This window comes from Chionomys nivalis, chromosome 6, assembly GCF_950005125.1.
Source record: "Chionomys nivalis chromosome 6, mChiNiv1.1, whole genome shotgun sequence".
Classification (NCBI taxonomy): Eukaryota; Metazoa; Chordata; class Mammalia; order Rodentia; family Cricetidae; genus Chionomys; species Chionomys nivalis.
The window spans coordinates 84,780,802-84,791,562 of NC_080091.1; the positions used below are offsets into that span (position 1 = coordinate 84,780,802).

The following is a 10,761-nucleotide window of genomic DNA, read 5'->3' on the forward strand; positions in this document are numbered from 1 at the left end:
CTCAGTGGTTAAGAATACTTGTTGCTATTACAGAGGGCCCAGGTTTGATTCTAGGTACTCACATGGCAGCTGAGCACTGTCAGTAACTGTACTTCTTGAGGATTCAGTTCCCTCTACTGCCATCCAGAGGCACCAGGTTCACACAGGGTACACAGATATGCATGCAAGCAAAACATCAATATATGTAAAATAAAAATAAATAAGTCATCAAAAATACAGGCCATTGACAAAATAAATGAATTCTAAAAACATCTTATATGTCAAAATGTAATTTCTTTCTGATAACCATGTAGATTCTGAGATAGACTTACTAATGGAATCCCTTACTCAGTTCTGTTATTAAACTACTTGGACTATAGTGTTTAGGATACTTACTACTCAATTCTGCAAGGTATCATTTGCTGTGAAATAATCGTTCTGTTCACTGTGAAGATGTGTTGCTCTTATTATTAATAAAGAACTGACTTAGCCGGGCGATGGTGGCGCATGCCTTTAATCCCAGCACTCGGGAGGCAGAGGCAGGCGGATCTCTGTGAGTTCGAGGCCAGCCTGGTCTACAAAGGGAGTTCCAGGACAGGCTTCAAAGCTACAGAGAAACCTTGTCTCGAAAAAACCAAAAAAAAAAAAAAAAAAAAACCCAAAAAAAAAACCAAAAAAAAAAAAAGAACTGATTGACTAATAGCTGGGCAAGATTTTGGGGGCAGGGAGAACACTAGGAAGAAGGGTGGAGTCAAGGGATTGTGAAAAGACACAGAAGAAGCAGGAGATGAATATGCCTGCTAAGCTAAAAAAAGAAACTGCAACATGGCAGATTATAGATGAGAAATATGGGTTACTTTAATTATAAGAGCTAGTTAGTAATAAACCTAAGCCATGCTAAGCATTTGTAATTGATAGTAAGTCTCAGTGTGGTTATTAGGGAGCTAGCTGGTTGTAACAGGGAGCTGTGGGCTGCTTCCTGCCACCCAGCTCCCGATTGCCTGGCTAGCTTATGCTCCGAAATAACACACAAATTGTATTCATATAAACACTGCTTGGCCCATTTCTATTAATATGTGTAGCACCACGAGGTGGTGACTTATCTTACCTAACCCATATTTAGTAATCTGTGTAGCACCAGTCTTACCGGGAAAGATTCAGCATGTCTGACCTGGCTTGCTTCATCGCGTCTGCCCTGGAGAGGAGAGGCATGGTGTCTGACCTCACTTCCTTCTACCCAGCATCCTGTTCTGTTTACTCCACCCACCTATGTTCTAACCTATCAGGCCAAGCAGTTTCTTTATTAACTAACCAATGACCTTCCTCTATCAGCTGGTGGAACAGAACTGACTGCTGGAATCAATGAGTCTTCACCTACAATTGTTCTCTCTAACATTCTGAAAATGAATTGATATAATCTTTGCTTAATTATTATTTAGGCTGCCTAACTTCTTCAAGAAACTGAATTACTTAAAGAAATGCAATTATTAGCAAATTCAATAGTCTAAATAAAAGAGAAGAACCAAAATGATGTCTTAATTGTCTGAAATATTGGATTTATTTTCTATAACATTTCCTTTCTACTAAAAACCTTCATCTTCTATAATAATATAATACATGAATGTAATATCCCATTTGAAATACTCTGTTGAGTGATAGTGATATAACTTTCAAAGGACATGTTTAAAATTGACATTGTGAACTTTAGTTTAAATCCATATCTATATCTATGAACCACAATATTGACATATTGTGATTTTCCCAAACATACTAAACCTTGAATAAGTTTAGATGTTAAAAAATTAAACATAATGAAGTTTCAATTATAACATTTGCATGTATGTATAATAACATGTATATGGACAAACAAATATAGTTAGATATATTTTATTATAGTAATTTTCACATATCAAGCTGAGATTATTAAACTTTTTTGTACCTTTGTTGGCAATCTGGTTTAGTTGGTAAATTTTTCTTTGGATAGTAATAGCTAATGTCTAAAATAATACAAACAGAACTGATACAAAAATACATTGACATATAATTTTATTCATGGGCTACATATGTTAGCCCTCTGTATCTAGATAGTCCTTTAGCAAATATATCTTTAAAATGCCCAAGGCAAATACCTGACTACAATAGTTTCTTGAACACTTACAAAACCAGCTGAGAGACATATGTTTTACACAGAGATGTACTAAAGCCCTTAGGTTTACCTTGTACATATATATCATTTTTGCTTTAAATCCAGAGGTAAGATTTACTATGTTTTAGGAGTAAGTATGTTATGAAGATATTTGATATTCATTGGTTTTGCAATTTAGCTATGTCCTGTGTTATCTATACAGTCTTAGCATGACTTCATGTGTAAACTTTTAGCATAAACTTCAGCACATGGAAAACTTTGAGCTCCACTCAGTTGACTATAGAACTCTATCTGTGATTTCTATGGGTTATGTTTAATAGAAAGTTTGATTAATACAGAAAGTAAAAAGAGAGAATTTTGGAAAATAAAGTGGGATCTGAAATTTTTTTTACACTGTTGTAAAACCTAAAGTAGAAAATAAGAAAGGGAAGGGAAGAAGAGATTTGTCATTGGTCAATAATTTACTTTCCATAACCACACATAGCCTAGGTGATTTGCAAGTTACTCTCATGTTTTGTATACTGTTACACAGTTCACATCCGTTCCTACTAGATAATTATTGAAAATGAGTTCTTATACTTTCTCACCAAGCAAGTATGATACTTCTTTTATTTTCACACCCTCCCATTCTGCGTGAAAAAGGTGAACCAGACCTGAGTGGGATGACGTATGTGGCCCTGTGCAGACATATTTTGGGAACTGTAGTTTTTTAGCAGTAGGTGTTGGTTTAACAATTAGAGTTTTATTTTTCCTTTCTCCCCTCTCAATAGTCTCTGCTGTTGTTCTTGATCTGTATAGGGGGGAAATTGTATGGTTTCTTGCCTTGAGTTTCTTTTCCATACCAAACTTCCTCTTTTTGTTTGTATATTTCCTTGATTTTTTTTATTGACTTTACTCATTTATTTGTGGGAAAATGATTTGTAGGATAAGGAGATAAACAAAAATTCCACCATATTATTAAAAATGGGTTTTGTATTTTGCTTACAAGGTAATTACTATATGCATTTTCTTTATTGTACTAAATAAGTGTTTATGGAAGTCAGTCAACATATTTTGTACAGTCGAAGGAATATTCTAATAGTATATTAAAAAATTTATCCCATTTAAAGACCTCTGTTGTGTAGTGGTTTGCCCCACTCTGCAGCATGTGAATGGGATTAATCTATATCATATAAACAATCTTGCCAGACTGGTGGGATTGAGTTGCTGAATAAGAATAAAAATGCTTTTAAAACCAAAAACAAAATTGGGTCTTTTAATCATGGGAGTTGAGAATGAACCTATGGACATGATTCTCTTTTCCCTGTGCTCTAGGCGTTGTGATGGCATCAGTCCATTACTGCTGCTGATGTATAGACAATGATTCTACTGTCTCCATGCCATAGATGTTGTGATATCATCAGTCTGATATTGCTACTGACTTATGGGTGTGATTCTACTATCTTCTTGCCATAGGTATTGGGACAGCAATCAGTCTGTTATTGTTGCTGAGCCCCTTTGAGAAAAAAAAAAAAAAACTCCCTAAACCATGGTGATGTTATGAGCATGTTGTTGCCATTGGCCATGCCAGAGGAGCAGCGAATTGCAGTTGAAGTTCCAGATGTCAGCCAGCAGAAGGGAATCCTCTGATGGGTCAATCTCGTCTAGGCGAGGCCATGGGACTGCAGCCCCTAGAATGTCTTACAGGGTTTCTCTGTGGTTTTGGAGCCTGTCCTGGAACTAGCTCTTGTAGACCAGGCTGGTCTCGAACTCACAGAGATCCACCTGCCTCTGCCTCCCAAGTGCTGGGATTGCCCTAGAATGTCTTCTGCTTCTGCTGTGCCTTTACGTGTTTGCTGCAGCTCTGTTTCTCCATTTCTAGCATAGTGTGAGTGGACGTGGGGAGATCTCCACTGCTCGTAATATAGTGTGTTTATCTCTTGGAAACATCCTGTTCTACTTGGTATTTTTACCTGTGGATTATCAAGAAGATGACCCCTCCCTAAGCTGTACTAATTTGATAACAATGATAGCTTGTACAGAGTTTTGATGAATAAATATAAATACAAGGAAATGTTTCATAGCCAAGGTCTGTGAGTCTCAGCTAAGGAGCTGGATAGACTGTTGCTCAAGTTAATGACTAACTAGTCCAGCTAGTTTAAATTCTTTTAACCTTAACGTCAGGAGATGTGTTTACAGGTCTCAGAGCGCATAACAGCTGAAACAAAGCTGTGAAAATAACAAAGTTAGACTAAGATGTTTTTGTTGAATAACTTTGAGGTGAAAAACCCAAGAAGACAGTCTAAAGTTTTAGAAAAGCACATGGTTGAATGCGGAACTCTTTAAGGTCAGGGAACAAGAACAAAGCAGCCCAGTTATTACTGGCTTATGTGCTCCCCTTGCTAGATTTTGGTTGATGACCAAAGGTGATGATTAATTCTGTATACCCATTTCTGCTTTTAGTCTCCTGATATTAAAAAAAAAAACAAACAACTCTTGATAAGTTGATATGCACCCTAAAGATTTAAAGGTTAAGTTTGTGATTCCTTTAAGATTCCTTTAATCCTTTAAGATTCCTTTAATCCTTTAATCCTGAGCTCACTTCCTCTTCCTCCCAGCATTCTGTTCTGTTTACTCCACCCACCTATGTTCTAACCTATCAGGCCAAGCAGTTTCTTTATTAATTAACCAATGACCTTCCTCCATCACATATAAGATTACCTTTTAAGATAAGTAATAATATAATTATCCCTTTCTTTGTAACTGCAAAATGCAACCTGCCAGTAAAAGACCTGACAAGAACACCTTGCTTGCCCAAACAGTTAATCTATAACAAGTTGCTTGGGTATGAATATATGTTCTTGGAATTGTTTATAAAATGTTTAATCATGTAAGAGATATGGAAAACATGCTGATTTTTACTGTTTTTTTTTTTGTATTCATTGTAATCATTCACTTGAAAAACAGAATGTAACCATATTGCAATTCCTATATTGCCTGAAAAAACTTTGTTGGAGTATATAAGTTGTAGAAAAAAAATACACAGTAGAGAAAGAATAGAGAAAGAACAAAAAATAAAAAAGGAAGCCATTCAGAGAGTGTGTGAGTGTCTTTTCCCCTAAACCCTCTCAGATAAATAAGTCTAGTTTATGGTGGATTCCTCTCAAATTCCTGTGCTTCTAGAGGCTGGTCCCCGAGACTGTGGTACGTTGTGGTTTCGTAGCCTGCTTTCTGGTACTTTTTAACCTTAGGATGTAGTTGTTTTGACATTAGGATGTAATGTATTTATACATTATTATTATTAAAAGAGGAAGAGAAAAGAAGCCCAACTCTTATGCAATAAAACATCAGTCAAGGCAGAGGTTAGTTTAGAAGTCCACAATTAAGGACAAATTTCAGTATTTTTGAGGATATTTTTCTTTCATCTGAGGCTCTGATGAAACTGTCTACAAGAGCAAGGTTGACAACCTAAGCTTAACCCGGCTTTGCTTGTACATAGGTGTATTGCAAAATTTGAGCTTATTCTCAACTGGTGAAATTAATTACCTTGCTTCAATATTCATTCTTGTGTAGTCGACCAATTACAAAGAGAAATATCCATATATAAGTGGGTCAAAGCATGGATTTAGAAAAGCAAAGAGAAAGAAGAAATGATTAACAGGATCTGACACCCTGTTTAACATTTCAGGATCAAACCAGTACCAAATTCCTAGGACATAATAGGGAGTCCAGCAGACAATGAACGAGGTGGCAAATGCAACTGTCATCTTTAGCGTTCTCAGTCGTGCTCTTGGGATGTTATTCTTGGATTGATTCAGCTGCAGTTCTATTAGATAAAGAGAAAGAGTGTTTAAAGTCAGCTTCCTCACAAAACCAAAATAATAAAAATGAAAGAAAGATTCATTAATTCTACAACTCCAATAATGATAACTTACTTAAAAAGATTCCTATACTACCCCAACCAGGTGTGGAAGTGCTCATTTGTAATACTCCTACCAAGGGAGCAAAGGCAGAAGCTAGCCTGGGCTATGTAAAGAAACTGTCTCAGCAGAGCAACAAATAGGCTTTTGGACCAGGGTTTCTTTTAGGAAAGAATGGAGAGTAGAGTTCCCTTAAAATTAAACCAAGAAGGATTTGAAAAATGGTGGTATTCACACAACTAAATAAAAAATTGGTTGTTTGCTGTATTCTATATATTAGATATTTGGGGTATTAGCCCAGAAGGAGCACATTTTCAGTGCTTATCCTGAGTATTAATGGAATAATTATCCTTTCTTCCTTTAAAAATTTTTTATTTGTATTTGTTAATTACAAATTTATAAGTTATTGTGTGTTGACACAACAATAACTTATTCATTCAATACATATACATAGCTATATCCAAATACCATGTATGTATGTATGTATGTATGTATGTATGTATGTATCTATCTATCTATCTATCTATCTATCTATCTATCTATCTATCTATCTATCTATCATCCAATCTATCTATCTGCTATTTGGATCATACCCTTCTCCATAGCTCCCTTGTCTCCTTCTTACTCCTGTCTCTTCTTCCCAGCCAATCCCATTTCTTCTTTCATAACTCCCTCCTTTTTGAATGACTTAATGAATTTCATTAAGTTTGCTTATAGGAATAATAGCATGCTAAGAAGTGGCTACACCACTGAAGAAAGTGTCTCTCCCATTCCTGATCAATGATTAACTGTGCATAAGTCTTCAAGAAGGTGTGGAGACTTTTGAGTCCCTCCCCTCTACCCTTGCTTGTTTCGTTCTGTGGCCGAAAATGGGAACATGAGATGCCATTAGCAGATCTCATTATAAATTGAATATATTGTAAAAATACTATTCCAAGGGGTGCTTGTGAATTATTAAATGAAATAAAATCTATTAAATCCTTGACACAGTATCTAATACACTACCACTCTGCCTAAGTGTTGCTATTTAAATATTGTTTGTTAGTAGAGCTGGCTCTGGTGGTGTGAGTGTGAGTAGGCTGGATCTGGTGACCTGAGAGCAGGTAAGTAGGCTAGAACTGGTGACCTGAGAGCAGGTAAGTAGGCTAAAACTGGTGATCTCAGAACAGATAAGTAGGCTGGATCTAGTGACATGAGAGCAGGTAAGTAGGCTAAATCTGGTGACCTCAGAGCAGGAGAACTGGCTCTGCTCCTTGCTGTAGGCTGCATTGGATGAGCTAGCCTATGCTGTGATGGAAAAGCTTGCCTGTGTAGGGATGAGGGAAAGGTTGTGGACCGACCAACCTAGCTACCATTCAGTCCCAGAACGGGGCTTGAGTTGGCCCACCCAAATATCCACCTCATTTATTAACTGTTGGAGCATGGATGGGGATGAACCTACAGATCCAAAATAACAGGATCTCCAGGACACAGGACAATAACGGGATACCCAAAGAGGAGCCCCAGTGAGAGCCCATTGTCAGTGGTGTAGAAGCCAGAGGCCTCCAGCCAGACCAATGACTCCTGGCAATGAAGACTTGCGAGTAAAGATGAATGAACTAAAGGTAAACTGCGTGACTCAGTGGGAGACACTACAGCCTCTATGACAAGATTCTTCTCTCTTTTGTTTTGTTTGTTTAGTTTGGATTTTCTTTTAAAATTTTGTTTTTGCTTTGGGGGAAGTTGCAAGGGCAGGGGGTGGATGTGGCACGATTGGGGAAATAAGTGGGATAGGAATGGATGATGGGAAATCCACAAAGACTCAATAAAAGCCAAGAAATGTTGTATGCCTACAATTATTATTCAAATCTAGGGACTACGTACTGCGTGGGCTTTGTTGAAGGACCCGTGTGAGGGTGAAGATGATTTTGGCATTGCACACGAGCATGATGAGAAGAGGGAAAATGAAGAGGCAGCCGAAGGTGAAAAAGTTGTAAAAGGCTTGGTGCCACCATCGTGGAAAACTGCAGTGTGTCACACACTGAGAAAAAACCGCATGCCCAGAGCCATCTTCAAGGTAGATCATCCTGAAAATATACAACTGTGGAAAAAACAAGAAAAAGTTTATGTGTCTTTTCCCAAAAGTGTTCCTTCTCTCGAGCTGCTCGTCTTCCGACCTAAAACCATTTCTAAGTTCCTTGACATTTTGACCATTATACTGAAACGAGTGAGTGAGGTTTGCTTGAAGTACATTTGTGTTCATTTGGATGACCTGTAGGATTCTGTAATTGGTGGAACTATTTCGGCCTTGAAAAACAGCGAACACTTAAAGACTTAAGCCTCACTTGGACTTCCAGTTCCCTTTTAGTTATGCCGAGCAGCCTTGCTGAAAGTGATTTTTGTTCATTCTATATCCACTGTGTTTTAGACTGCATCCATAAACATATGTATTAAATTTGTTTTAAACATTGAAGGTCTAATAATATGCTATACTTTTTTAAGTGGTCAAAATGTATGAATGGTTTAGAGGCTTCTACCCTGATAATATTGAGTGAGAAATAGACATGAGCAGAAGGGCTGATAAAATATAAGCCCCATTCATGTTTCTCATATCCTGAAGAGTTAGTATAGAACCTAGTACCATATTTCAGTACAACACCTGGGTTATAACTGGGTAATAGCCGTGAGTTCAATCATGAATGTCACCCTGAGCAGTCTCAGGAAGAAGTCAGCACCAAGGCAAGCAAGACAACTACCATAGTATCTCGGTGGCTGTACCTCCTGGGATAAGAAAGCCCCTTTCGATTTAAACACCCTGAACTAAGGCTCCTGGTAAGCTTCCCACATGTGTCCACTAAAGATGTGCTTCCATCCTCAAAAGACCTCAGCTTCATCAAGCTCTTTGTCCTTTTGTTACCCCTATGCCCTGTATGTGTGTGTCTGTGTATTTGCTTGTCTATATTTATTTTCAGCCCCGCCCTTGAGGAGAGCCTAGAAATGATGTAGCTTGGCTTCTAAATTCCTTTCTTTACCGAAAGGATCCAGCACTCATTGGGTATTATCCAATAGACAAAGTACAGTATGTTCTTCAGTTGACTGCCAGAGTCTAGAGCTGTTCAGAGAAGACCTGAATATAAAGGAGAGACTAATTAGTTGACCGATTAGTTGGATAAGTCTGAGGAAGTTTAATTATTAAAATATTTAATTATCAAAATACAAGAAGGAAACTAATAAAAAGTAATGATAAAAGCAGAATGTGGTGGCACACTCCTTTAATTCCAGCATCAGGAGCCAGAGGCAGGCTTTAAGTTCCAGGCCAGTCAAAGCTATACAGCAAGACCCTGTTTTAAAACAAACAAACGAACAAACAAACAAACACAGCGATAAACTATCAAATAAAGCAAGCATTCATGAATCCTTGTGGATATAAATTACACAACCACAAAATGGGCATAATTAAGAGCATTTCCTTAATACAGAATGTTAACTAATAAAGTAAAGGGGAAAAATAAAATGGAGGTTTTTTTTTTTTTTTTTTTTTTTTTTGCTAATTGCTTTGTTATTAACTGACTTCAGCAAAATTCACCAATACTTGGTAAAAATAATCCGTGAAAGCTTGAGAATAGGACAGTGAAAAACATCAAAGCATCTACCTGCTAGACACTTATTCATCATAAAGAGTAAAATAACTTTATAAATGAAGAGACATCGATGCAATTAACATTATAGATAATGGGACCTGTTGACATCATTTGCTTTCTTAGATAGTGCATCGAGATGAACCAGCATTATGTCATTGGTATGTTTAATTAAGATACAGCTCCGAGAAAGCCTAAGATAAACCTAAGCTGAGGAGTAATTCACAAATTGCTGATACTCTTCAAAAATGTTAATCTTATGAGACATGGAGGAAGACAAGAATGGTTCCAGCAAAGGAGACCTAGGTGACAGCATTGTAACCACTATGTAACTTTGGGTTTGCTTTTGTTAAAAGGGCAGAAATTGGGGAAGGTCTAGGAGGAATTGGGGAAGGAAAACACATGATCAAAATATATTGTATAACATTTTTTTACTTATTTTTTTAAAGGGCAGAAAATTAGACAACAAATGCAATTTCAATAGGTACGTGGATTAAGTGATAGCATCCCACTAATGCTAATTTTGTGATTTTGATGCGCCTATTGTTGGGTGTATGAGATCTCTCAAACAAGTTCAGATTGGTAAAGAAATGCTTTATCTCCATCTTTTTTTTAAGATTTATTTATTTATTTATACAGTATCCTGACTGTAGGCCAGAAGAGGGCACCAGATCTCATTATAGGTGTTTGTGAGCCACCATGTGGTTGCTCGGAATTGAACTCAGGACCTCTGCCAGAGCAGTCAGTGCTCTTAACCACTGAGCCATCTCTCTAGCCCTTATCTCCAACTTTTTTTATTTTTATTTTTATTTTTTTTTATTTTTTGGTTTTTCGAGACAGGGTTTCTCTGTGTTTTTGGAGCCTGTCCTGGAACTAGTTCTTTTTTTTTTTTTTTTTTTTTTTTTTGAGACAGGGTTTCTCTGTGTTTTTGGAGCCTGTCCTGGAACTAGTTCTTTTTTTTTTTTTTTTTTTTTTTTTTTTGAGACAGGGTTTCTCTGTGGTTTTGGAGCCTGTCCTGGAACTAGCTCTTGTAGACCAGGCTGGTCTCGAACTCACAGAGATCCGCCTGCCTCTGCCTCCCGAGTGCTGGGATTAAAGGCGTGCGCCACCACCGCCCGGC

General features: G+C 37.3%; 1 protein-coding gene across 1 annotated transcript in view; it reads right to left on the minus strand.

The window, feature by feature from the left end:
* Positions 1–5,685: 5,685 nt before the first annotated feature.
* Positions 5,686–10,761, minus strand: part of Gnrhr (gonadotropin releasing hormone receptor) — a 12,988-nt gene continuing 7,912 nt past the window's right edge. The window contains exons 2-3 of the mRNA XM_057773088.1: positions 7,888–8,104; positions 5,686–5,930 (exon numbers count right to left, since the gene is read on the minus strand). Of these exons, the coding sequence (XP_057629071.1) occupies positions 5,686–5,930; positions 7,888–8,104 (462 nt within the window). The remainder of the gene's footprint in view (positions 5,931–7,887; positions 8,105–10,761) is intronic.